The 26,758-nt window shown below is 38.8% G+C and overlaps 2 protein-coding genes across 2 annotated transcripts in view; both read left to right on the top strand.

Annotated features, from left to right (window-relative positions):
* Window positions 1–26,758, top strand: part of tnfrsf18 (tumor necrosis factor receptor superfamily, member 18) — a 148,372-nt gene that overhangs the window by 18,362 nt on the left and 103,252 nt on the right. The window lies entirely within an intron of this gene.
* Window positions 706–26,676, top strand: arl8ba (ADP-ribosylation factor-like 8Ba). Its single transcript, XM_022667718.2, has 7 exons — window positions 706–896; window positions 16,488–16,568; window positions 16,692–16,765; window positions 17,386–17,479; window positions 17,623–17,690; window positions 20,775–20,845; window positions 25,571–26,676. The coding sequence occupies exons 1-7, from the start codon at window positions 774–776 to the stop codon at window positions 25,618–25,620; spliced, it is 561 nt and encodes a 186-aa protein (XP_022523439.1). The 5' UTR covers window positions 706–773; the 3' UTR covers window positions 25,621–26,676.

Below are 26,758 nucleotides of genomic sequence, written 5' to 3' on the forward strand. Positions count from 1 at the left end.
CCCCTAAAAAAAAATGCGTGGCCACACCTTATTAAGGCGTGAGAACGAGATCCTAAGGCTTGGGAATGAGATACTAATGCGTGGGAACGAGATAATTAAGGCGTGGGAATGAGATCATTAAGGCGTTGGCACAACTTATTAAGGTGTGGGAACGAGTTAATAAAATCTAACTGGAGAATAATAAAACTTGCTTTTCTGTAAACGAATGCTCATGAAGAAGACTTTATATTACATCAAAGCTCCAATCCAAGCATAATAAACTGGTTTATTTTTATTTTTATCTCTGAATGAATTATGGTGATATTTTGGAGTCCCTCTCAATTATCTCGTTTCCATGCATTAGTATATCCTTCTCACACATTAGTATCTCATTCCCACGCCTTATTTATCTCGTTCCCACTCATTATTATTATTTTATATATTTTTTAATGATGTCACCTAAGGGGCTCTGTAGTTCTAAGTAGTTTTTATTAATGTTTTTAATAGCATATCTTACTTTTGCAATAAGGTGAATATGCAACACACTATGCTTAATAATAAAATGTATTTTAAAGTTATTTTCTGTGCACATTTATACATATAATTTGCTGGAGACAGAAAAAGGCACAGATTCTGAGCAGAGCAGCCTGGTCCTAATGAATACAGCACGGTAATCCGGACTCGGTCATATGACTACAGCCACCAGTTCCTCCCAAACATCACAGCTCCAGCTCTGCTGCTGCTCTACAGATACACTGATATACAACCCGCAGCCCTGCTGTTACTCAGCCGACATGCTGGCGCTCATTAACCGCTTCCTAGACTGGTTCAAGTCGCTCTTCTGGAAGGAGGAGATGGAGCTGACCCTCGTTGGACTTCAGTATTCGGGGAAAACCACGTTTGTGAATGTGATAGCTGTAAGTGTTACCATATCAGCACTGTCTCTCTTTCACTGCTAGCCTAGTAGCATTCCTTAGCCGGTGTTGTGTCGATTTGTGCTACCTTGCCAAATTGTGCTTCTCTAGTGTTACTACAGCTCTGGAAAAAAAAAATAATGAGGAGAAAAATGAGGAGAATATAATCAAGAGGAAGATGAATGATTACAAGCCATCACACCAAGATGACCTTTTTATTATTTTTTTTTGCACCAGGAGTAAAGCAGCATAAAGTTACCCAAAAGCAGTGTGTAAGACTGGTGGAGGAGAACATGATGCCAAGATGCATGAAAACTAAAACTGTGATTAAAAACCACCAGGGTTATTCCACCTAATATTGAATTCTAAAATCTTAAAACTTTATGAATATGAACTTGTTTCCTTTGCATTATTTGAGGTCTGAAAGCTCTGCATATTTTTTGTTATTTCAGCCATTTCTCATTTTCTGCAAATAAGCAAATAAAATGCTCTAAATGACAATATTTCTATTGGAATTTTGGGTGAAATGTTGTCAGTAGCTTATAGTATAAAACAACAATGTTTATTTTACTGAAATATATACCTATACATAGCTAAATCAGATCTCTTTATTTTTTTCCAGAGCTGTATATATTTAAAGGTATTAAATAATAGAAGTCTAAGTGCTATTTTTGTATGTAATGACATTGAGTACAGGTAGTTAAATGCGCAGAAAAAATACAGAATATTGGAAAAAATAAAAAATGAGCAATAATAACAATAAGAGTAGCTGTCAGCGCATGCGCAGTGCCTTTTAGGAAGCAGGTTTCGGTGGGAGCACAACTTGACAGAACACCGACTGTTCGGCTAATAGCAAGCTAACAGTTGAGTCATCCATCCATCCAGCTAATATGGATAACTAGCTAGTTAGCGTTAGCTAAGTAGTTAAAGCCAGGTGTCTGTTTGTGCTTAAAGTATATAACGCCTGCTAGTTAGCTGGGTTATAACAACGAGGTTAACTTATCTCTAACTGTGAGAAGGAAGCTTAGCTAACGCTAGCTAGCTAAGCTAATTGTGTTAGTTGGCAGTTGGCTACTATGCTTCCTAAGCTAAGGTTAGCTAGCTAGCTAACGTTAGCTGGTCCAAGATTTGTATATTAGCCTGGTTAGCTTGCTGGGTTAGCTAAGAAACAGCTAACTTGTGTTATAATTGTGGGAAGGAACCCTAGCTAACGCTAGCTAGCTAAGCTAAGCGTATTAGGTGGCAGCTGGCTCTACTCTGCTATGTAAGCTAACAAGCTAACTAGTTATCTAGTTAAAAACGGTTAGCTAACTAGCTAGTTGGCCTAAGCCTTGTATGTTATGTTAGCTTCTTTAGCTAACCTACCTGCAACTGTTGCGACACCGTGTTGTATACAATCAAACGTATAGTGTTTTAAAGAGTTAGCTAGCTAGCTAACAGTCAGCTTTTCTGCAGTGCAGTAGCATTAGTAGGTTAGCTTGATAGCTAGCAGTCATGCTAATGTAGTTTTGGGTGCATCTGAAATAACTAAATGAAAGCTTAGTGAACTAGCATTCTGTTTTATTGGAAAAAAGGATAACAGCTAATGACAGTACATCTGAAGATAGATAGATAGATAGATAGATAGATAGATAGTCTAACTACCTGGCAGCTTTTTCCAGTAGTATACTAGTTAACCTATTAATATGTCCTGTCCTGTGTATGGGCTACAGGTGTAGGTGATACAAAACCCTTTTTTCTGCATTAAAATAACTTATTTACATTCTGAAAATCTGTAGAAGCTGCCTTCAAACTATGTTTGTCTAGACTTAAAAAACTAGACAAACAAAACGAAACTAAAAGTTTGGAGGACATTATCTGTTTGATTTGTTATCAGGATTTGTATTGATTTCAAAATGAAGTTCAGAAATCATTGTGTTTTGACACTTGCTGATTTTCTTGCCTTTTGTCCCCTAAACTTTCTATTTCAGTAATGTTCCTTGTCAAACATGAAAGCTATTTATGTAATGCTTGAATAGAAATCCTCAAGATTTAGGGATGTAATGTAAGCCAGAAAATTGACAAAAATCCTGGCCTGTTAAGGGTTTAACTACCTAGGTAGTTAGCTATGGAGTCATGCTAATGTAGTTATGGCTGTATCTGAAACATAAGAAATGCTGCCTATTTAGGGAGTAAGGCACCCAGTCATATCTAAATTAGTGATCTTGCATTTTGTTTTATTGGATAAAAATGATAACAGCTAATGGCATCTATCTATCTGGCAGCTTTTCAGCTATATACTAACCTATTTAACTACGTAGATAGTTAGCTATTAGATAATATTGCAGATGCTGGCTGAATCTGAAGCATAAGTTTTGCTGCATATTTAGGCAGGATTCTGAGGCAGGAAGGCACCCAGTCATGCTTAAATCAAAGTTTATTGATGTAGCTTTGTGTTTTACTAGATACAAATGCTAACAGCTATATATACTTTCTTTAGTAATTTTGCTACTATAAGTTACACAATACATTACATTAATACAAATCAATAATAATTCTGGTATAGTATAAAAAGTATGGAACCCCTACAATTAAGTTGTGGGGATGACTTAAATGGCCAGCACTTTCCCCACCCCTTAATAAGTGCTGTCCATACATTAGGATCTCCTCCCCATACTTTTTAACAAGTCGTGGCAGTGTTGTTGTTTTAACATGATATCACCTTATGGGCTCTGTAAAAGAGAGTACACAATATATAGTACATTAAACTATAGATAGGCATGAATAAACTACAACTTAAAATTAACAATAACTGTAAATGTTGTGTGTAATCTAGCTAGCTAGCTGTTGCAATGACATGTCATAGTCAAGCAACAGTTGAACAACTAATGTGATAGATAGATAGATAGATAGATAGATAGATAGATAGACAGACAGACAGACAGACAGACAGATAGATAGATAGAATGCTAACACAGCTAAATAGATTGACTTGATTATCTAATTTCCACACCTTAATAAGTTGTCCCCACAACTTAATTAACTTAATTATCAAAGTAAAACACTGCTATCCAGCAGTCTGGATTTAAACACAACAATTTTCAGAAATATTTACATGTAAACTCATAATTCAGTGTCAGTACTGTGTTTTTAAAAATTAATAAAGTATTGCAATGTAAAACAATGATACAATCAATCAATATTTTCTTACACCCCTTCTCAAATACACAGATACACTCGTTTATTTTAGCATCTACCAGCTGTGAAGCGTGCATTAGCCCTGCATCACGTAGTCAAGAGTTCATTTTGGTTTTTCATACCTGAGGCTGGTTTGTGGAGCACATGATCAACATGTTCAACCAGTTTTCCAGCTGAGGTATAAACATACTGTCTACAAGGAGTGGAGATAACCAGCGACAGTAGTCTTGGTCTTATCCTCTTTATCCACTCCATGGTTCTTCATTGTTTCTTATATTTAACAAACATTAAAATGATCATTATAGTCTGGACACCAAAGGCCAGTTTTCTTGACTGTAATGAAATTTAAGCTTTTTCTTGATCTGAATTACAGAGCCAGTGTTGTAGAAGCGAGCAGTATGGCAAGTATTATTGGTATTTAGATAAACAGTACACTTTTCTGAGTATGCGTTTGATGTTGCCAGTACTCAGAGAGCACTGAACAACTGTGTTTCCTTAATGTTTTATCAAAACGAAGTATTAAAACAACTATCGATCGTTATTTATTTATTTTTTTTTTACCTTTTTTTTATTTGCAAGCACTGGAAATCTATTGGTCTAGTATAATAGGTAACAACAAAGGGCGTTTTCACACCTGTAGTTGGTTTCTATGGTCCGAATCAGTTGATGTTTGTTTATTTGTAGTGTTTTTTCCCTCTGTTTGGTTTGGTTTCACACAGGCATAAACCTAAACGCACCAAAATACATACCAATAAACCAAGCAAGCTCTGATTGCTCTGATTGGTCAGAGCTGTTTGTCGCAGGGGCAAGAAAGTAAATATAGTGAGAAGATTCTGTGTTTCAGTGTGTATACCTGTGTAGTTTCAAACACAGTGTTTTTAGTGGGAGGTGCAGTGCAGATGTACATGTATTAAACGAAGTCACGCAGCTGTGAGCAGTGAACGCTGCACATATTGCGCTCAGTGTGGAAACAGCATGGAGCAGCAGAGATAGTGTTTGTTCATAGCTGTGGTAATCAGCGTTATCTGAACCCGAGTGTGATTACTGTTTTTCACACCTGCTAAATCGAACTGCACTAATGGTACAAACCAACCTGAGTCCGTTTTAACCAAACCAAATAGTGCTGGTGTGAAGATGCTCTAAAGCTCTATCCGGACGTGATTAGTTTCTCAGGGGGGCGTCTGTAAAAAATATTTCACACTTCTACTCAGTGATAAAACTCCTGCATCCGGACTGCAACTAAAAAAACAGTAGAAGCAGTGAATTTTATGGCTTTTTGGTCACGTGACATCGCGTTCAGTAGCTCCTCTATTTCCACTCGCTGTTGTGTTTACGTAAATCTCTGTGGAAACAGAGTGCACCCAAAGAGTAATTAAGGTGCGCGGCAGTGGACAAATAGCAATTTAATTGAACACAAGGAGACGAAACTCAGAGATGTGCGTCCGGACGGGACTAAAATTACCGAAGGAGCACGGAGTTCAGAGAAAAATAGTAGATAATTCAGCCTGTAATTTTCTCAGAGGACGTCTGAGAAAAACACGTACATGGTCATTCTGGACAGACATAAAATCACAGAGGACCCCCATAAAAGAGGAAATTACCCCAGAACCCCCTAAGAAAGGAATCCTCTCCGGATAGGGCTTTAGAGTTCTTTAGGAACAATATTTAACTTTTTTTGTTGACCTGCGTAACATTTAATAACATTAGACTGAAGTGCTGTGAATGTTAAAACTCTGTATTGAATTATGTTTCTGTGAGAATTGTGCTGACTACATTTTCATTCCAAAGAGTTTGTTCAGACAAATACTTTTGACACTTTAAAATGTACTATAAACTGTTTAACTATGAAAATGGAAATTGGTTATAATATTTAAAGTTTTCAGTACAGTTTGGATCACAATATTTTTCATTCAGTTTTTGCTTATAAATGGTTTGTCAGCACAACGGTACAACCTAAACTCTTTGGAAACCCCTCCAACTGAGGCTTACATTTCCTTTAAATATAAAAACTATGGCTGTCGATGTTAAAGCATTAACGACGCAAGTTAATTACAGCACCAAGTTTTACCCCAACTTCCTCCATTATCTGCCCCACAAAACGGTTATCTGCCGTTTTCTCCCCTCAAACATACAAGTATATTATAGTTTTTTAATTAACACCACTAGGGCTACATGATATTGAAAAAAAAAATACATTGCAGATGTGCTTTTATGTTGTATATTGCCATATTAAGCAATGCAGGGCTTGTAATGTCAAGTGTTTTTCTGGGATTAAAAGTGGGAATTCAGCTGTAACTGGAAATATTTGCAACACAAAACTGTGCTGGACTGAGGTGCACAGCTTTCCACACATGCTCACGTTTACAAGCACGTGCCCAACCATGTATATGGAGGCTATGCGGTTACCTCGTGATTACTCCTCCCCCCTCCCCCTCACGCTTCTCAGGCAGCAGCAGCCGCCTGTCACTCACACAGACACAGAGACAGCACTGTGTAGCGGTCTAAACGCTGCCACTATGAGCGGGAGGTCGCAGGTTCGAACCCCCACTCTGGCGCTCAGAGGGAGCACAATTGGCCCTGCTCCCTCCGGGTGGGTAGATGGCGCTCTCTCTCCCCATCACGCTTAAAGGTGGCGCCGGGCGGCACGAGGCATCTGTGAGCAGATGTATTGGAACCGCTGTGCTTTCCTTACAGCGCGCTAGCTGCTCAGGCAATTATTCATCAGCAGCAGCTCGAAAAAAAGGGGTGATTGACTTCACACGTGTCGGAGGAGGCGTGTACTCGTCCGCATCCTCCAAGCGTCGCAGGTGCCACCGGTGATGGGGACGCACAAAGGGGTGGGACAATAACCATATAGCCAGAAATAAATTATATAAAAACAAAAAAAAGGATCAAAACATTGCAACATGACGTTTGATTTAATTGCCTTAAGTGACATTGAACGCCCGGATGCTTGAATGATTTATAGTGCAAATAAAAACATTACTCTATGTAAGAATCATTGAATCTGTGTTTTAATAAGCAAATTGCTCAACGTTGCTGAGTTGTGAGAAAACAAAAAGTTACGCAAACTTGCTGCTTATTTGCATATTAAGCTCCTTAATCGTCTGATCAGATACTGTATGCTTTTTTAAATAGAGGAAAGCCTAGAGGAAATACTCAGTCTTTTTTAATCAGTGTCATGTGTAGAAAGGGGTGCACGTGATGTTGTGAGAGTCACGCTCAGGTATGATGAGCTTGAGAATGTCGTTTATCCCCTGGCCTGCTTCCTCTTTTGCAACAGGAAACGTTTCTTCTAGTGTGTGTAAATCTCACCACATGAAATCTCAAACGCTAAAACCTGTCTTAGGCCTGTTTCTTATCAAGCGAAGTGCGTGTACTTTATAATATTAAAAAATATTACTGGTGTGAATCGATTTAAACATTTAATCACAACAATATTCTGTGATTAACTGTGATTAATAGCATTTGTTCTTCTAAAGACGAGTCTTAAGTTCTTGTAGTGTGTCTGAGCGTTGTAGAAATACTGAGCACACAAAGAGGAGACAGAACATCAATACGTTGTATACTGCAACATTTAATTACACTGCATTACATATACAGCTCTGGAAAAATAAGAAACCATTTAAAAATGATGAGTTTCTTTGATTTTACCAAATTGAAAACCTCTAAAATATAATCAAGAGGAAGATGGATGATCACAAGCCATCAAACCACCAAACTGAACTGCTTGAATTTTTGCACCAGGAGTAAAGCAGCATAAAGTTATCCAAAAGCAGTGTGTAAGACTGGTGGAGGAGAACATGATGCTAAGATGCATGAAAACTGTGATTAAAAACCAGGGTTATTCCACCAAATATTGATTTCTGAACTCTTAAAACTTTCTGAATATGAACTATGCATCTTTGCATTATTTGAGGTCTGAAAGCTCTGCATCTTTTTTGTTATTTCAGCCATTTCTCATTTTCTGTAAATAAATGCTCTAAATGAGAATATTTTTATTTGTAATTTGGGAGAATTGTTGTCTGTAGTTTATAGAATAAAACAACAATGTTCATTTTACTCAAACATAAACCTATAAATAGCAAAATCAAAGAAACTGATTCAGAAACTGAAGTGGACTCTTTATTTTTTTTTTCCAGAGCTATATATCTGTTACTATCCTGTCTGACAGGTTGAATCCAAATGCCAAAACAATAAGCTACTTTTGCTTTGACTTTTATTTCATGTATTTATTTGTTCTTTGACTTTTTTCAGTGCATTATCATTAAAAAAAAAATCAAGATACATTAAATAATGCACTATTTTCACCACCTCTATTCCACAGCAGGATCACTGCTTTTAGAAACAGGTTTTTTGTATTACTGAAGGCAGCAGTCAGAGCCTGTGAGTGTGAGAGGGAAGTTTCTGAGAGCTGTGTGTGTGTGTGTGTGTTAGTGTCTGTGTTTATGTATAGAGGAGGAGGCAGAGGACGAGGAGGAGGAGGAGAGGGAGGTTTCTGTTAGTCACAAGACTCATTCACCCACTTCCACTTAGGTCAGATGATGTCTTTGTTCATGTGGTACGATGAACACCCACCTCATTGGCTGCTCAGCAGAGTCAGAAGTGCAAGACCCGTGCACTACTGACGTTCAGATTATCTCATTAGTGTTTTACCCAGTAGAGTAGATTAGAGTAGCAGCAGCAAAAGATGTGAGCTTTCAAAGCTTTAATTTGTTTTTTTTTTTTGTTTGTTTTTTTGGTTGTGTACAGCAATAATCAATAAGGAAAAAATGGGGTGATGTGGGAAAGAGTGGAGAGTAGAGTAGAGTAGAGAGTGTAGAGTGCAGTGGGGTGGAGAGTAGAGAGTGTAGAGTAGAGTAGAGAGAGTGTAGAGTGGAGTGGGGTGGAGATTAGAGAGTGTAGAGTAGAGAGTGTATAGTAGAGTAGAGAGTGTAGTAGAGTAGAGAGTGTAGTAGAGTAGAGAGTGTAGAGTAGAGAGTGTAGAGTAGAGAGTGTAGAGTAGAGAGTGTAGAGTAGAGAAGTGGAGTAGAGTAGAGTGTAGTAGAATAGAGTGTAGACTAGAGAGTGTAGTAGAGTAGAGTGTAGTAGAGTAGAGTGTAGTAGAGTAGAGTGTAGTAGAATAGTGTATAGTAGAGAGTGTAGAGTACAGTGTTGTAGAGTAGAGAGTGTAGAGTAGAGTGTAGAGTAGAGTGTAGAGTAGAGAGTGTAGTAGAGTAGAGAGTGTAGTAGAGTAGAGAGTGTAGTAGAGTAGAGTGTAGAGTAGAGTGTAGTAGAATAGAGTGTAGAGTAGAGAGTGTAGTAGAGTGTAGAGTAGAGAGTGTGGAGTAGAGAGTGTAGTAGAGTAGAGAGTGTGGAGTAGAGTGTAGAGTAGAGAGTGTAGTAGAGTAGAGTAGAGAGTGTGGAGTAGAGTGTAGTAGAGTAGAGTGTGGAGTAGAGTGTAGAGTAGAGTGTAGAGTAGAGTGTAGAGTAGAGAGTAGAGTAGAGAGTGTAGTAGAGTAGAGAGTGTGGAGTAGAGTGTAGTAGAGTAGAGTGTGGAGTAGAGAGTGTAGTAGAGTAGAGTGTGGAGTAGAGAGTGTAGTAGAGTAGTGTGGAGTAGAGAGTGTAGTAGAGTAGAGTGTAGAGTAGAGAGTGTAGTAGAGTAGAGTGTAGAGTAGAGAGTGTAGTAGAGTAGAGTGTAGAGTAGTGTGGAGTAGAGTGTTTTAGGAGTAGAGTGTGGAGTAGAGAGTGTAGTAGAGTAGAGAGTGTGGAGTAGAGTGTAGAGTAGAGAGTGTAGTAGAGGAGAGTGTGGAGTAGAGTGTAGAGTAGAGAGTGTAGTAGAGTAGAGAGTGTGGAGTAGAGTGTAGAGTAGAGAGTGTAGTAGAGTAGAGAGTGGAGTAGAGTAGAGAGTGTAGTAGAGTAGAGTGTAGAGTGTAGAAGAATAGAGTGTAGAGTAGAGAGTGTAGTAGAGTGTGGAGTAGAGAGTGTGGAGTAGAGTGTAGAGTAGAGAGTGTAGTAGAGTAGAGTGTAGGGTAGTGTGGAGTAGAGTAGAGAGTGTAGTAGAGTAGAGTGTAGAGTAGAGAGTGTGGAGTAGAGTTTAGAGTAGAGAGTGTAGTAGAGGAGAGTGTGGAGTAGAGTGTAGAGTAGAGAGTGTAGTAGAGTAGAGAGTGTGGAGTAGAGTGTAGAGTAGAGAGTGTAGTAGAGTAGAGAGTGTGGAGTAGAGTGTAGAGTAGAGAGTGTAGTAGAGGAGAGTGTGGAGTAGAGTGTAGAGTAGAGAGTGTAGTAGAGTAGAGAGTGTGGAGTAGAGTGTAGAGTAGAGAGTGTAGTAGAGTAGAGAGTGGAGTAGAGTAGAGAGTGGAGTAGAGTAGAGAGTGTAGAGTAGAGAGTGTAGTAGAGTAGAGAGTGTGGAGTAGAGTGTAGAGTAGAGAGTGTAGTAGAGTAGAGAGTGTAGTAGAGTAGAGAGTGGAGTAGAGTAGAGAGTGTAGAAGAATAGAGTGTAGAGTAGAGAGTGTAGTAGAGTGTGGAGTAGAGAGTGTGGAGTAGAGTGTAGAGTAGAGAGTGTAGTAGAGTAGAGTGTAGGGTAGTGTGGAGTAGAGTAGAGAGTGTAGTAGAGTAGAGTGTAGAGTAGAGAGTGTGGAGTAGAGTTTAGAGTAGAGAGTGTAGTAGAGTAGAGTGTGGAGTAGAGTGTAGAGTAGAGAGTGTAGTAGAGAGTGTAGTAGAGTAGAGTGTAGGGTAGTGTGGAGTAGAGTAGAGAGTGTAGTAGAGTAGAGTGTAGAGTAGAGAGTGTGGAGTAGAGTTTAGAGTAGAGAGTGTAGTAGAGTAGAGTGTGGAGTAGAGCGTAGAGTAGAGAGTGTGTGGAGTAGAGTGTAGAGTAGAGAGTGTAGTAGAGTAGAGTGTAGAGTAGTGTGGAGTAGAGTAGAGAGTGTAGTAGAGTAGAGTGTAGAGTAGTGTGGAGTAGAGAGTGTAGTAGAGTAGAGTGTGGAGTAGAGTGTAGAGTAGTGTGGAGTAGAGAGTAGAGTAGAGAGTGTAGTAGAGTAGAGTGTGGAGTAGAGTGTAGAGTAGTGTGGAGTAGAGAGTAGAGTAAAGAGTGTAGTAGAGTAGAGTGTGGAGAAGAGTAGAGTACATTACACATTTCCATACCATACCATTGGGGATACACAGTGATACCAGAATTATATTGATATTTGTTGATTACTTGATTTTTATTATTATTTTTTTTTAATAGAGAATCCTGGGTATTGGCCAATTTTTTAAACCTATTATTTGTATGCCTGAAAAGGACCAAGCAACGCTGTGCTACTTTAAAATGAATAATTGTAAGCTGCTTTTGTGCTATTGTTATTAGTTTTAAAGATAATCAGGTGTGAAGACTCATTGTGTGGCATTGATAAATGTGTAATATTTACATCGGCATTGGCACAAATATACTGCATGTTACAAAGCATATCTATGGCCAGTGTGATGGTGTACTTGTGGGTCATAAATAAAAAAAATGTATATGTGCAAGAATATGTAAAGAAATCATATTTGGCTGTTTTTATACAGTGTTGATTCTTGATTGTTGTTGATTATTCACCAAAACAAACAAAAAAAAAATCATATCTTTATGTATTGAAGATTTTGCAAGGCATCTGTATAAATTCTTCCTATTTTCTTACGTTATTATGTTTCTTTTCTTCTTCTTCATTATTATTATTATTATTATTATTATTATTATTATTATTATTATTATTATTATTATATATTTTTGGGCCATCATGATAAAGCAGTGATGATTCAATTAATTTGCATGTTATTATCAAAATAATATAAAATACATATCTGAAAGAAGTTCCCAAATAAAAAAAATCTCACAAAAAGTACGTTTTAAACCCTAAAAAGCTCACAATGAGGGATTTTTGTGGCACAGACCCTTTAAAAGCTTTGTAAAGTTTTATACAGCAGTCTGTTCTTCACTATATAGTCCTGTGTTCTTTTTGTCACAGTAAGAAAATAACATTAGTGAGCTTTTCAATTAACTAAACAATAATTTTATAAAATTTTGTATCAATATTCAAAACTGGGTTTTGACTCTTATGGGTTCAATGAGGTTAGTTTCCTTGAATGTTGGCAAAATACACCCCAACATTATTGAGGAATTATTTTGTCACCCCTGTGTCTTACCAGATAACTCAGAAAACCTCAGTCTCAACTAAAACCCACATCCTTCAGCCGTCTGCAGAAAAACCTAGCCAACCTCTAAAAAAAAGTCTCAGTGGTGTTGATTAAAAAGACAGATTTCTCTGAAGATCTAGACTTTGTGCATACCATGCATATTTGCCACCTTGTCAGAGGCTGTGGTTAACCCCTTGTGAGCTGTAGGAATCTACTAATAGAGAATACGTAAGCAACAAGGCACGAGAGGGGGTGCTATAACATCTAATATTATATCACAGTTCCATTATCGCTGTTTATTTAAATATTTAAAGTTTAAGAGTTAAAGAGGATGAGAAAATCCTGAAAATCTGTTTGGTTATAAAAACTCCGCCAGTTAAAATAGTTCCATTGCTGCTCTGTTTGTAGCTGCGCAGTTTGGCTTGTAAGCGCTGCATCATGGCTAGGTTACCTGTATGTGGTGGAGTAATACATGGAGAGCTTCAGTTACAGTGCATTACCGGCTGATAATGGCACTCATAGAACGCCTATCAGCCAATCACATTGCAGGGTCAGAACTGACTGGTATTGAGGTGTTCCATATCGTATCGTACGCGATAATATCGTCTACAATTTTGAATATTGTGAACGATATTATACCCCGAAATATTGTGGATCCTCGTACATCAGGGTATTTCTTTTTTTTTTTTTATATATAATGTTTTTATCAAAAGCAAAATTCACACTGTTCTTGTTTCCCATTATATATCTACTAGAGACAGATTATATATTCCCAGTATCGTTTATTTTACTTTAATCTTGGATATATGGAGATATTTGGAGTGCATTATTATTAGTAGTATCATGACATTTTGGATCATTGACTTCGTCTGTTACAAATCTGATAAAATTCTTGTAATTTTTAATATCTAAGTTAGAGGTGTGCCATATCATATTGTATGCAATAATACAATTTAATTTTTATTCTGTTGCAGCAGTGTATTCTTGAAATATTTTTTTTATTCTGTATTTTGTCATATCAATAAGAGTATCGTTATCGTGAAAAAGGGCCATATTGTCCACCCCTACTGTGGTATAATAAAATATTAAGTGCTAAATTCTTAGCACTAAAATTTTTAACACAAAGTTTCTTAAGTAAACATAATACATAATGCATAAGTGCATTATGTAACGTTTTAAAGTTTTTGTGACATCCACAATGCTTAAGTGATTATCATTTCTCTCAGTTAAGGGCCTTAACTATGTCTAAATGGGTTAAGGCCTGCCACTATGACTGAGAAATTGCTGGTTTGAATCCCGGTCATGCAGCTTGCCATCAGCTGCTGGAGCCCTGAGAGAGCACAATTGGCCTTGCTCTCTCTGGGTGGGTACAGTAGATGGCACTCTTTCTTTCCCCTCATCACTCCTAGGGTGATGTGGATCAGCACAAGGCTGCGTCTGTGAGCTGATGTATCAGAATCGAGTCGCTGCGCTTTCCTCCGAGCGTTAGCGCTGTGATGCTACTCATCAAAAGAGGTTCAAAAAGAGGCGGAGTCTGACTTCACATGTATCGGAGGAGGCGTGTGCTAGTGTTTACCTTCCTTGCATCACTAGTAATAGGGAGAGAGAAAAATAGAAATAAAATCTTTAAGGAAATGTTAATATTTTTCCTTTTTTACTATAAAGTTAACACTTTGGAGAAGTTATAAGGAGTGTTCTGCTCAGTGTAAATCTCCACACTCCTGTTCCCTCCTGACCTCCAACTGCATGTATTTTCGACTTGTGTTTAATGTTCTGTTTGTGCTGAATGTGATCACGTCATGTTTGCAAGGCTGCTGTTGTACAAATGCACACAACTGGTCAGTAAGAGAGGACTTTAACCGCTTCCAAGGTTAACACTGATGTCAAAATCCAATAACGGAAGCAGTATATTCAGTTCTGTAACTCTGGTTATAGTTGCTGCAAAGCTTGAACCTCTTTCACCACTGGATTGCTCAAAAAATACCCAAAACCTGAATTAGAGCTGGACAGTATATCAATATTTTATCGTATTGTCAAAATTTCTCATCATATCGACAATATATATGTATATACAGTACAGGCCAAACTTACACACCTTCTCTTTTTCAATGCGTTTTCTTTATTTTCATGACTATTTACATTGTAGATTCTCACTGAAGCATCAGAACTATGAATGAACACATGTGGAGTTTTATGTACTTAACAAAAAAGGTGAAATAACTGAAAACATGATTTATATTCTAGTTTCTTCAAAAAATAGCCACCCTTTGATCTGATTACTGCTTTGCACACTCTTGGCATCATTCTCTCAATGAGCTTCTTTAAGAGGTGGCCACCTGAAATGAAAAGTTTTCCAACAGTCTTGAAGGAAGGAGTTCCCAGAGGTGTTTTATTAACACTTGTTGCTCCTTTGTCTTCTTCACTCTGTGCTCCAGCTCACCCCAAACCATCTGGATTGGGTTCAGGTCCGGTGACTGTGGAGGTTCAGCTCATTTTTTATTAAGTACATAAAACTCCACATGTGTTCATTCATAGTTTTGATGCTTCAGTGAGAATCTACAATGTAAATAGTCATGAAAATAAAGAAAACACATTAAAAAAGAAAAGGTGTGTCCAAACTTTTTGGCCTGTACTGTATATCATCCCTGCTTTAACAGCACTGACCCAAATATACATATGGTGTATATATACACTACAGAGAGTGTTAAAAATCCTGTATAACTGAAACATGTGCAGCAAAAATATAATATTAATCACTGCACTGTGCATAAAAGATTATACGAGTAGGATTGTTCTCGAATTAGCCACTCTTGATTATTTTTTTCATCCTTGAGTCAAAACACAATAATTGTTGTTCTTATCAATGTCAGAATACAAATATCATGATACAAATGTTTGCTATATAGTCCAACACTAACTTTATTTATTTTTTTTTTTTTTACTTTTTTTTGTTTTTAAAGCTAAAACTAATTTTGGTCTCACCCAACAAATAACTGCACAGTATATTAATTACAGACAATTGTTGTTAGGTTTAGTCTGCATTAGTGGTGTACAAAAATATTGATATTGATCTAAATATGCCAATATTTTAGTATAGTATTTAATATAGATAGTATAGATTTAAAAACAGCATTGATTTTAATTGATTATTTTAATAGGTATGGATTGGTGTCAGGCGGTTGTCTGACATAGCAGTGTTCTACTCTGTTATAGATACTGTTAGGTTTCACTGTTATGATAATCATGCATAAGTTTTTTTATAAATATAATAATGATAGTGTTTTATACAGTAGCAGTTTTCCTAAAATGTGATTTAAACAATCACATCATATCACCTTTCTTACAGTATTACAATATATTGTGATGTACTGAATCGTTACCCCTGTATTTTGATTTATATTGAATCACCATATTCTGAACTACATAAACATCATAAATAAAGTATTTAAAAGGGCTCTTGAAAATCTATAATTAACCACTATTTCACACCAAACCCCAATACTAAACCTGTTTTTCTTAAACATTTATAAAGAGCTATATAGAAGAAACAAAATTTAATCAATTTAAATTTAATTTCTTTAATACACATCTTATGTACGAATAAGCATCTGTGCATTTAGCTGTGATATATATTCTATTTCTGTATACGTCATCAATATACACACGATCCTAAAAGCAAGTTCAGCAACACTACAGATTTCCAGCAGGTTATCAATATTAAAAACATACATTATAAAACATCTATAACTGCTGTCTGTGTTTATGGGTTTTCACACAAGATTTGTTGGTTAAGTTCAGAACCAGAGTTCTCAGGTTTGTGAGGGGAAAAATATGCATCAAATATACTTTAAAAAATGAATAAAAAAAGTAAAAAGCATTGGTCTACCTAGGATCACGCTGCTTTGGTATAACTGCACTGTACAGAAGCATAATCATATTTCAGTTTTAATTACATCACATTACGTTACATTAAAAACACAACATTGTAGTACAGATGTAGAAATTGCATCTCTACTCCCGGTCTTCAATTCAGCTCTAAATTTAGTTCTAAATTCAGAAGCACACAGCTCAACCCAATCAGCTAAGTTTGTTGCCCCACCTCTAAACCCATACATCACCCAGCGCCTCTCCCAAACTCCCCCTCCCATTTTTTTAAAGCCAAATAAGAGCTTAGGGTGGATTTAGCAAAAAATCTGGGGTTTTAGTGCCTCTTTAATAAAGTATATTTATAACTTTACAACTTTATTTCATTACAATTTTCTATTTTTCTTTCTCTGTTTTCAGTCGGGGCAGTTCAGTGAAGACATGATTCCAACAGTTGGATTCAACATGAGGAAGGTCACAAAAGGCAACGTCACGATTAAGGTACGGTACCACCAGTCTCTGATTCCTACAGCAGATCTCTGTAGAGTTAATAAAGCCATTGGTAAATGAGCAGAACAGATGAATTACTGATTGGAGATAATATATGTTTTATTTCCTGTGCAGATTTGGGATATAGGTGGGCAGCCCAGGTTTAGGAGCATGTGGGAACGGTACTGCAGAGGAGTCAATGCAATAGTGTAAGTGCCCTAATGCAAATATATAATGTAAATATACAGTGGAAAACATAAATATACAGTGATATTAGCTAGCGATTCGTAGCACATAGCTTGTTTTAACATGGTAAACACGCAAACTACAGGTCTGATATACTTATCTCTGAATTTTGAAAGAGCTAGCACTTAGCACAGTTAGCGGGTAATGCTAATGCTGCTCCAGCAGTGGTAGCCAGGGCCAGCAGCAGGCTACAGTCTGATAATTCTCACCTCTGGACAGCGAAAAATCTAGCATTTAACGTGGTTAGCGGCTAATGCTACTGCTAATGATACTACAGTCTCTGTGCTGGAGAACTAAACTGTTCACAAACTCCTGTATAACTCTGTACTTCAGTGGAGTGGCTTTACTGCTCCGTAATACCTGACTGGTAGAATTCATACATAAGGCTCACTGGATTATAAAAAGCACTGTAGATTTTTGGGAAAATTTAAGTATGTTAAGTGAGTCTTATAGGCTGAAAAATACGGTAATACATTTATAAAAAAAAAAGTAAAATGGATATTACATAAATAAAATAGACTATTTAAAAATATAGATGATATTGCTCCTTTTTTCTTCTTAATAATCTACTCTTTTACTAAAGGTACATGGTGGACGCAGCGGACCGAGACAAAGTAGAAGCTTCCAGAAATGAGCTGCACAATCTGTTAGACAAACCCCAGTTACAAGGAATCCCTGTAAGTCCTAATAAATGTATTATTCTAAATCTAAAAACCTCTGAGACCAGTTTTCTAAACCCAAATTAAAGTAAACCCTAGGTTCAAAGGGGTTTTCACCTGCGAGGTAAGCTTAAAAATAATATTTTAAACCCTATTTTCAGGTATTGGTACTTGGAAACAAGAGGGATCTACCCAGCGCGCTGGACGAGAAACAGCTTATTGAAAAAATGTAAGTAATAAATGCATGCATTTGTATGTGTGATTTTAGGATCTGTTCAGACACTTTTTTAAGCATCTACACGCTATTTAAGCAGTATGACTGGGTCATCTTGTCAGTGCAGTCCTCTAGGTGGATGGTGGTTTCCGGTTGAGAGTATGCTGTGTGCGATTGGCTACCACTTCTCAGCGGTGTGTGTGGAGGGGAGCAGAATTTAATTGGTTGTGTGAGAATACTGATTGTAACAAATCCTTGGGTGTCTAGCAAGGTGCTATACAAGTGTAAATTGATTAGAGAATCAGAGAATCAGAGTCGTAGAGTCGGAGAGTCGTAGAATCACAGAAACAGAGAGTCGTAGAATCATAGAATCAGAGAGTCGTAGAGTCGCAGAATCAGAGTTGTAAAGTCGTAGAATCACAGAATCAGAGAGTCGTAGAGTCACAGAATCAGAGAATTGTAGAGTCACAGAATCAGAGAGTCGTAGAGTCACAGAATCAGAGTCGTAGGTTCAGAGAGTCGGAGAGAATCAGAGTCAGAGAATCAGAGTCACAGAATCAGAGTCGTAAAGTCGGAGAATCAGAGTCAGAGAATCAGAGAGTCGTAGAGTCACAGAATCAGAGAGTCGTAGAGTCACAGAATCAGAGTCGTAAAGTCGTAGAGTCACAGAATCAGAGAGTCGAAGAGTCACAGAATCAGAGTCGTAAAGTCGTAGAGTCACAGAATCAGAGTCGTAGAGTCACAGAATCAGAGTAGTAAAGTCGTCGAGTCACAGAATCAGAGAGTCGTAGAGTCACAGAATCAGAGAATCGCAGAATCACAGAATCAGAGTCGTAAAGTCGTAGAGTCACAGAATCAGAGAGTCTCAGAGTCGTAAAGTCGTAGAGTCACAGAATCAGAGAGTCGTAGAGTCACAGAATCAGAGAGTCGTAGAGTCACAGAATCAGAGAATCGTAGAGTCACAGAATCAGAGTCGTAGAGTCACAGAATCAGAGTCGTAGAGTCACAGAATCAGAGTCGTAGAGTCACAGAATCAGAGAATCGTAGAGTCACAGAATCAGAGTCGTAAAGTCGTAGAGTCACAGAATCAGAGAATCGTAGAGTCACAGGATCAGAGTCGGAGAGTCATAGAATCACAGAATCAGAGTCGGAGAGTTGTAGAATCAGAGAGTCGTAGAGTCGTAGAATCAGAGAGTCGTAGAGTCACAGAATCAGAGTCGGAGAGTCGTAGAATCAGAGAGTCGTAGAGTCACAGAATCAGACAGTCGTAGAGTCACAGAATCAGACAGTCGTAGAGAATCAGAGAGTCGGAGAATCAGATTTGAGAACATGATAATATCTCTGAGGTTTTGTGCCTTTTCCATTGCAGTGAACAGAGAGTTCTTGAAGGAGACGGAGAGAAAGCAGGATGTTTATTTATAATTTATAACTGTAGCTCGTCTGGATCTCAGGAGAGTCCTCCTTTTTGTTGTTGCTTCTTTTGTTTTTGTATCGTTTTGTCTTTCTGAGTCATCTTCAGCGACAGTGGTTTCAGGTCCGAGTGAAGCCCCCCTTCACAGCGAGCAGTGAGGGAATCCTTTAAGGTGATGATGATGATGATGATGATGATGGTGATGGTGATGATGGTGAGGTTGTGATGAGTCAGAGCGGTGGAGGCAGAGACCTTTTCTGTTTATCTTTCTGGAGATGACTCATGTCTCCAGTGTACATTTTGGTGTTTGTCACGTTGGTAGAAGTTCAGACTTTACGTTTTCAGTGCTATCGCTGCCATCTACAGGCTGGGAGCAGCACCTGACCCGTTCTTTTGTTTAAATAATGTTTGATCTTGTTTTATTTATTTATAAATAGAAACAAATTGTCACAATCTAACTTTAAAATGAATAATTTTATTGGCCAGTTCCATATGAAAACTGACAGATTACAGTATATTATGGGTGGGAATCAGAGGGCATCTCACGATGGAGTAAAGAAGCAGTAACTTTAGTATATTTAATTGAGGAGCGAGTCTCTTATGTTTCAATAAACATCCATATTGTATGCCACATATCGATAATGTATTGCAAACAAAAATGATACAATATAATATATATCACAATATCTATATTTTATGTCCCACCCCTAATATACATAAACTCAATGAAAAACTTAATTTAAACCTTAATTACTGTATTTTTGAAGCAAAAAAGGTTTATTGTTTATTGCTTAAATTTATCTCTTTACAGTACTTTATTATTATGATTATTCTTTTCGCTATGTACCAGTTTTTTTAAGTATGTACACGCTATTTAAGAACTTAAAAATGAGTTCAAAAGACATACGTTGAGTTTTCAATTGGTTTTTAGTAAATATTTTAGTAAATATTTAATATCATGTGTATATTTCTTTTGTAATTAATCACCACCACTGTTGGGTAACCTACAGCTCTGGAATAAGAGAAAAAAACATAAGAGAGCATTTAAAAGTAATAAGCTTTTTTGATTCTACCAAATTAAAAACCTCTGGAATATAATCAAGAGGAAGATGGATGATCACAAACCATCAAACCACCAAACTGAACTGCTTGAATTTTTGCACCAGACGTAAAGCAGCATAAAGTTATCCAAAAGCAGTGTGTAAGACTGGTGGAGGAGAACATGATGCTGAGATGCATGAAAAAAAACTGTGATTAAAAACCAACCAGGGTTATTCCACCAAATATTGATTTCTGAACTCTTAAAACTTTATCAATATGAACTTGTTTTCTATTTCAGCTATTTCTCATTTTCTGTAAATAAATGCTCTAAATGACAATGTTTTTATTTGGAATTTAGGAGAAATGTCTGTAGTTTATATAAAAAAAAACTACTTTCTATATTTGTTTTGTTTTGTCTCATGTTACTGGACATGAGATTTCACACCAAAAGAACATTTTCTCACCAAACCCTGACTGTGACTAACTTCTTAACAGCTAATTTAGGCAAAAATCTGGAGAATACGGTGGCGTTTCCGTAAAACTGTAATGGTTGTTTAAACCTGCTGGTATTGGATTTCACACATATGCATGTTTTTGAGCTGATGTCGTAACTGGTGCGATTAAAATCTCGTCTTTTCTTCTGTCAGGAACTTGGCTGCTATTCAAGACAGAGAGATCTGCTGCTACTCCATTTCCTGCAAAGAGAAAGATAACATTGGTAAGCTGCTCCAGTTGTGGTGGGGATCTAGGTCATCAGTTCTGGGAGGAAAGCGTGCAGTAGAATCCGGTGGTTGTGAGCTTTTACTATTCTGTTTTAAAGGAACAATAAAGGTTATTGTAAAAGTAGTTTGTGGAAATTAAGAGTTAAAGCACTGACAGTCATAAAGATGTACATGTAAGGTGTTTAAGAGATGCCCTTATCCAGAATGACTTACAAAAGTGCTTTATTTAGTCTTGCTTTGTACATTTCATTATTTAATTTGAAAATATCCATAGCTAGTTTGTAGAGACTAGAATCAGAAAGATCATCATTTGTTTAGAAACTCTTTAAAAAGACGAGACTTTAGGCGGCTCTGCTGTCAACCCAACACCTTAATCAACCATGCATATCAAGCACAAGTAGTGCTGGGCAGTATGACCAAAAATGTATATCACGGTATATTGCAAGATTCTGATGATTTCACAGCAAATCACAGTAATTTATTAATTTTTATTATTATTTATTTGTATTTTTTGCACCACTGGGCTTAAATATAGGTTTGTGACTTACTGTACTGTTAGAGGAGTGCATATAATATCAAACACTAAGTTTTTAAAAATAAGAATTATATAATGATTAAAATTGGGGGTTAATTTGTCCCGCTAAATTATGCAATAACAGGAACTTCAAGCTACACCAGACTGCTCTTTTACTTTACTTTCACTTCAGCTACGCTGTAGCAGCAACTGCAAACGCGCTTGTTAGCGCGCTTTTCGGACAAGGTTGGGCCAGTTGCGTTAGAGCGGGGCGTGGCAAACCCCCCTCATTCACACTTTCTCTGTCTGCGGACCTCGGGGGCGTTACTCACGGCTTTAAAAGACAGTCTGGTGGCGCTGATTTCCTATATCGCCCGCAGCTGTGCGCAATCTAGAGTCCTATTACATCACTCACACTCGCCGAGGCGTCAGCCGAAGGCGTCAGCTGTTGTGTGAAGACCCTCTCGTGTGAAGACCAACGCAGGTAAAGACCTGCGAGTCTACCTGCGCGAGTCCACCGAGCAAGGCCACCGACAAGGCAGCCCATCCCACTGCCTCCTAAAATGTGCTCCCATCACATTCCTGTTATCTCCGGTACTCAATGGGCGAGTTCACACATGAACTTGACATGCTACTGTCTTCTATCCCTGAGCAAGATTGTCCCATGCTCATTCTAGGGGATATGAACATCCACAACGACAGTACCAACTTTACAGACTTCTCATCCCTCATGCAGTCTTTCGAACTGGAGCAGGTCCCCAGCCCTCCAACACATAAAGCTGGCAAACATCTAGACCTGATCTTCACTCGTAACTGTGACACCGACTCTCTAACTGTCACTCCTTTGCACCTCTCGGATCACTACTTTATGAAACTCAATGTTCATATTTCAAATAAACCCACGGCTACTCCTACGATGGTCTCGTTCCGCCGAAATCTTCGAGATCTCTCAGCAGACCAGTTCTCCTCGCTGGTGACTGACAATATGCCCCCACCAGGCTCATTTTCATCACTCAATGTAAATGATGCCACTGACACTCTCTGCTCCACACTAAGCTCCTGTTTGGACAACCTCTGTCCTCTTACATCTCGAGCCATTAGCTCTAGCAAACCGCAGCCATGGCTAAAAAATAACTCACTGAGGGAACTATGTTCCAAACTCCGAGCTGCCGAAAGAAAATGGCAAAAAAACCAAAAACAAGCAGACCTAAAAAACTACCAACTGCTCCTGGCTTCCTTGTCAGCCAGCATCACGACTGCTAAAGCTGAATTTTATCACAATAAATTCAGCTCCCTCACAGACTCCCGGAAACTATTTGCTACATTTAAATCACTACTGAACCCTCCTCCTCCTCCTCCGGCTACATGCCTTACTGCTGAAACACTTGCATCATTCTTTACTGGAAAAGTGGCGGCCATCAGCAACCAGTTTACTGATGTAACATGTAGCAGTCCTACTACATGCTCTGCAGCCCGGTGTCCCTCCACCGAAGGCGTTGCGCTCTCCTCGTTCACTTCTCTCACTGAGAACGAGACACTGGCTCTCCTAACACGTAGCCGTCCTACTACGTGTCCGCTTGACCCAATTCCCTCAAACTTACTACAAACCATCGCACCTGCAATCATTCCGGCTATCACTCACACCATCAATGCCTCTTTAACTTCTGGTGTTTTCCCAACTGCTTTCAAACAAGCACATGTGACACCACTGCTTAAAAAGCCTTCTCTCAACCCCGCCCAGGTTGATAACTACAGACCGGTCTCACTACTACCCTTTCTCTCTAAAACACTCGAGAGAGCAGTTTTAAATCAGGTCTCTGGCTTCCTCTCCCAGAATGACCTCCTGGACCAGAACCAATCTGGATTCAAAAAAGGACACTCTACCGAGACGGCTCTGTTGTCTGTGACTGAAGCGTTGAAAACTGCCAGAGCTGCAGGTCAGTCCTCAGTGCTCATTCTGCTGGACCTCTCGGCCGCCTTCGACACAGTCAACCACGACTTCCTCCTAACTATACTCTCAAACAAGGGGATCTCAGACAATGTGCTGTCATGGTTCAGATCATACCTCACTGGGCGCTCGTTCAAGGTGTCGTGGCAAGGACAGCTGTCCTCAGCCCACTCCCTATCCACTGGGGTTCCCCAGGGTTCGGTACTGGGTCCCCTTCTCTTCTCAATATACACTGCCTCTCTTGGTCAGGTTATCCACTCACATGGCTTTTCCTACCATTGCTTTGCTGATGACACCCAGCTATACCTGTCATTCTCACCTGAAGATAACTCAATCTCTGCACGGATATCGTCGTGTCTCTCTGACATATCCTCTTGGATGAAGGAGCATCACCTTCAATTAAATCTGTCAAAGACTGAACTTCTGGTCATACCAGCAAAACCATCTTTTCAACACAACCTCTCTATAAGTATCGACTCTCTCTCTCTCTCACCGACAAAGGTTGCTAGGAACCTGGGTGTCATGGTTGATGACCAGCTCTCCTTCACGCACCACGTGGCCTCGGTTGCTCGATCCTGCCGCTTCGCGATTTATAACATCAGGAAAATTAGACAGTTTCTGACGCAACAGGCCACCCAACTCCTGGTACAAGCAGTCGTCATCTCACGCCTCGACTACTGCAATGCCCTGCTAACTGGCCTCCCGGCCTGCGTAGTAAAACCACTCCAAATGATCCAGAACGCAGCAGCACGTCTGGTCTTCAACCAGCCAAAACGGGCACATGTCACCCCGCTGCTCATTGAGCTCCATTGGCTACCAGTTGATGCTCGCATCAAATTCAAAACTCTTACAATCGCCTACAAGGTGATGACAGAACAGGCTCCTTCCTACCTGCACTCACTCCTGAAGCCTTACGCTACCTCCCGGCCGCTGCGCTCCTCCAATGAACGTCACCTCGCTTTACCAAACAAACATTCACACAAAGCAATCCAGACTGTTCTCATACAGAGTTCCCCAATGGTGGAACAAACTACCTTCCACTACCAGATCAGGAGAATCTCTCGCTATCTTTAATAAACTCCTGAAGACAGAGCTCTTCAAAGAGCACTTCCTCTCCTAACACCTCTAACACACTAACTACTTCTAACCCCATTTCCTTCTTCCCCTCCTTCACTTCTCTATCCCTTTATTTCCCTTCGACCTCCTTTAAGCCCTTTTAAAAATGGGTTATCTAAATTCCTATTACTTTTGTACTTCATTATTGTAAGTCGCTTTGGACTAAAGCGTCTGCCAAATGAAATGTAATGTAATGTAATATATGAACAAATCCGAATTAATTATCAGAAAAACAGATGAAAAATGTAAACAATAGACCTTAAAAAGAGATACACAAACAACTTTAACACAGCTTGCTTTACAAAAATAAATATTTTCTTAATAAAAATAAATAAATAAAAATTTCCATTTAACTAAAAGGCTCTAAAACAGTTTACTTTCAAGCCCAATCTGGATAGGATTAGTTTCTCAGGGGGCCTCTGTGAAAAATAGTGATAAAACTCCTGCATCCGGACTGCAATTGAAAAAACAGGAGGACCAGTGAGTTTTTAGGCTTTAGTTTTTTTTTGGTCACATGACGTCAGTAGCGTTCAGTAGCTCCTCCATTTCCACTCGCTGTTGTGTTGTTGTTTTTTTACGTGGATCTCTGTGGAAACTGTGGCGCACCCAAAGTGTAATTACGGTGTGCGGCAGTGGACTAATAGCTAATTTATTAAACGCGAGGAGACGAAACTTAGAGATGTGCGTCCGGACGGGATTAAAATTACCGGAGGACCACGATTACAGGAGTTCAGAGAAAAACAGTAGATAATTCAGCCTGTAGATCATTTTGCCTGAGAAAACACGTACATAGTTGTTCCAGACATGAATAAAATCACAGAGGAAAGTTTATGGGTCTTGTCGGGTCGGGCTGGTTTTTTTTGGGCCCGATCTAAGCTCTACCAGACAGCACCCTGGTGGAATAAGTTGCTTTAAAGGTCCTCTGATGGTGAGTTTGCCAGATGGAGACAGCTAACAGCAGTAGAACTTCTGAACTTCTGACGTATATTGATGTTTCTGCTGTGTATACTTGAGCATCTTCTATTCTGATTGATCTTTTAGTCGGATTATTAGCAGATTATCATTATGTCTGCATGTAAACCTAGCTATTGTTCCTTTAACTTTTCTTTAACCGTGCTGTTCTTCTCTCTTGTTATCTTCCAGACATCACACTGCAGTGGCTCATCCAGCACTCTAAAACGCGGAGGAGCTGAGAGCGTGGAGCTCTGTGTGTTTCCAGCTTCGTCTGCTGCCATGTTACTCACTCACACCCCATCATCCTGCTCACTCGGTGAAAACTGTACAGCTGTCCATCCTGCTGTCCCTTCATCACACTACCCTCCCTCTAGCTCCTCACACGTGTCCCTCTCACGCCCATCCTTATAATACTCGCTCTGACTCCGGCCGCCGCTAAACGCTGTTATCCTGCAGAACCGGCGCCTCCACCTTCCACACTGCGGCGCCTCAGCGCTGCAGAAGATCCACAGCCTGCTAAACTATGGAAGAAGCTCAGTGCTTTCTCCTCTATATGATGGGGTGTGACGGTTCTCCAGACCTGTTCTCCAGACCAATCCTCTCTCTCTATACAAAAACCAGGGGAAATAAGAAGAAGAAGACTCTGAGATCAAGTTCTGTCCCTTTTTCCCCCTCTTTTCTCTTTTCTTCCTCCTCCCAGTCAGGTCTTGCTCACGTGAGAGTGTAATTATGTATGACTGTTGCTTTCTCTTGCTTCTCTCTCTCTCGTCTTTGGCCAAAATGTTTCTCCTGAGAAAAGTCGTGTGTAATTTAACGAAAAGGAATGATTAAATAAGCCAGCATATAGCTCGACAGGTATGTACAAATGTTGATCAAGTAAGATTTTTACAGAAAAAAAAAAAAAGGTGTGCAGAAATATATTTAAGTGAATGTATGATGAAAGGTGTAGGTGTAGTTTTTCCTTTAGATGCTGTTGGTGAGCTTGGCGAGAGAACGGGTGAAGTTAAAAGTGCCTTGTGCCGCGTTTATCTCTCTCTCTCCAGCTGAACAGTACGCCGGGTGTGCCTGCCTGGAAATTTGATGGGAAAAAAAAATGACAAACTTATTAGTAAGAAATGAATGAAATAAAAATAGGCATGCTTTTAAGGTAGGTTATATTGTACCATTTGTCATTATATCAACACAATCTTTGCTTTGATCTCTGTGAAGAGGCATAAATATATTTGGAACCCCACTATTATCAATGCACTTTTGTAAATACCAACCAATAAACAATTGTTGGAGTCTAAAAGGAAGCTGCAGCGTGTTTCTCGTCTTTTTTTAAAAAAACTCTCCTCTTTGAAGTTTATCTTCAGAACAAAACAATTCTTGTATCAT

Source organism: Astyanax mexicanus, chromosome 5 (genome assembly GCF_023375975.1).
Source record: "Astyanax mexicanus isolate ESR-SI-001 chromosome 5, AstMex3_surface, whole genome shotgun sequence".
In the NCBI taxonomy this organism is placed as follows: domain Eukaryota; kingdom Metazoa; phylum Chordata; class Actinopteri; order Characiformes; family Acestrorhamphidae; genus Astyanax; species Astyanax mexicanus.

Coding starts and splice junctions, on each gene's coding strand:
- arl8ba (XM_022667718.2), top strand. CDS start 774: ATGCTGGCGCTCATTAACCGCTTCCTAGACTGGTTCAAGTCGCTCTTC. Junction 16,569..16,691: donor AAGGCAACGTCACGATTAAG/GTACGGTACCAC, acceptor TTTCCTGTGCAG/ATTTGGGATATAGGTGGGCA. Junction 20,846..25,570: donor CAAAGAGAAAGATAACATTG/GTAAGCTGCTCC, acceptor GTTATCTTCCAG/ACATCACACTGCAGTGGCTC.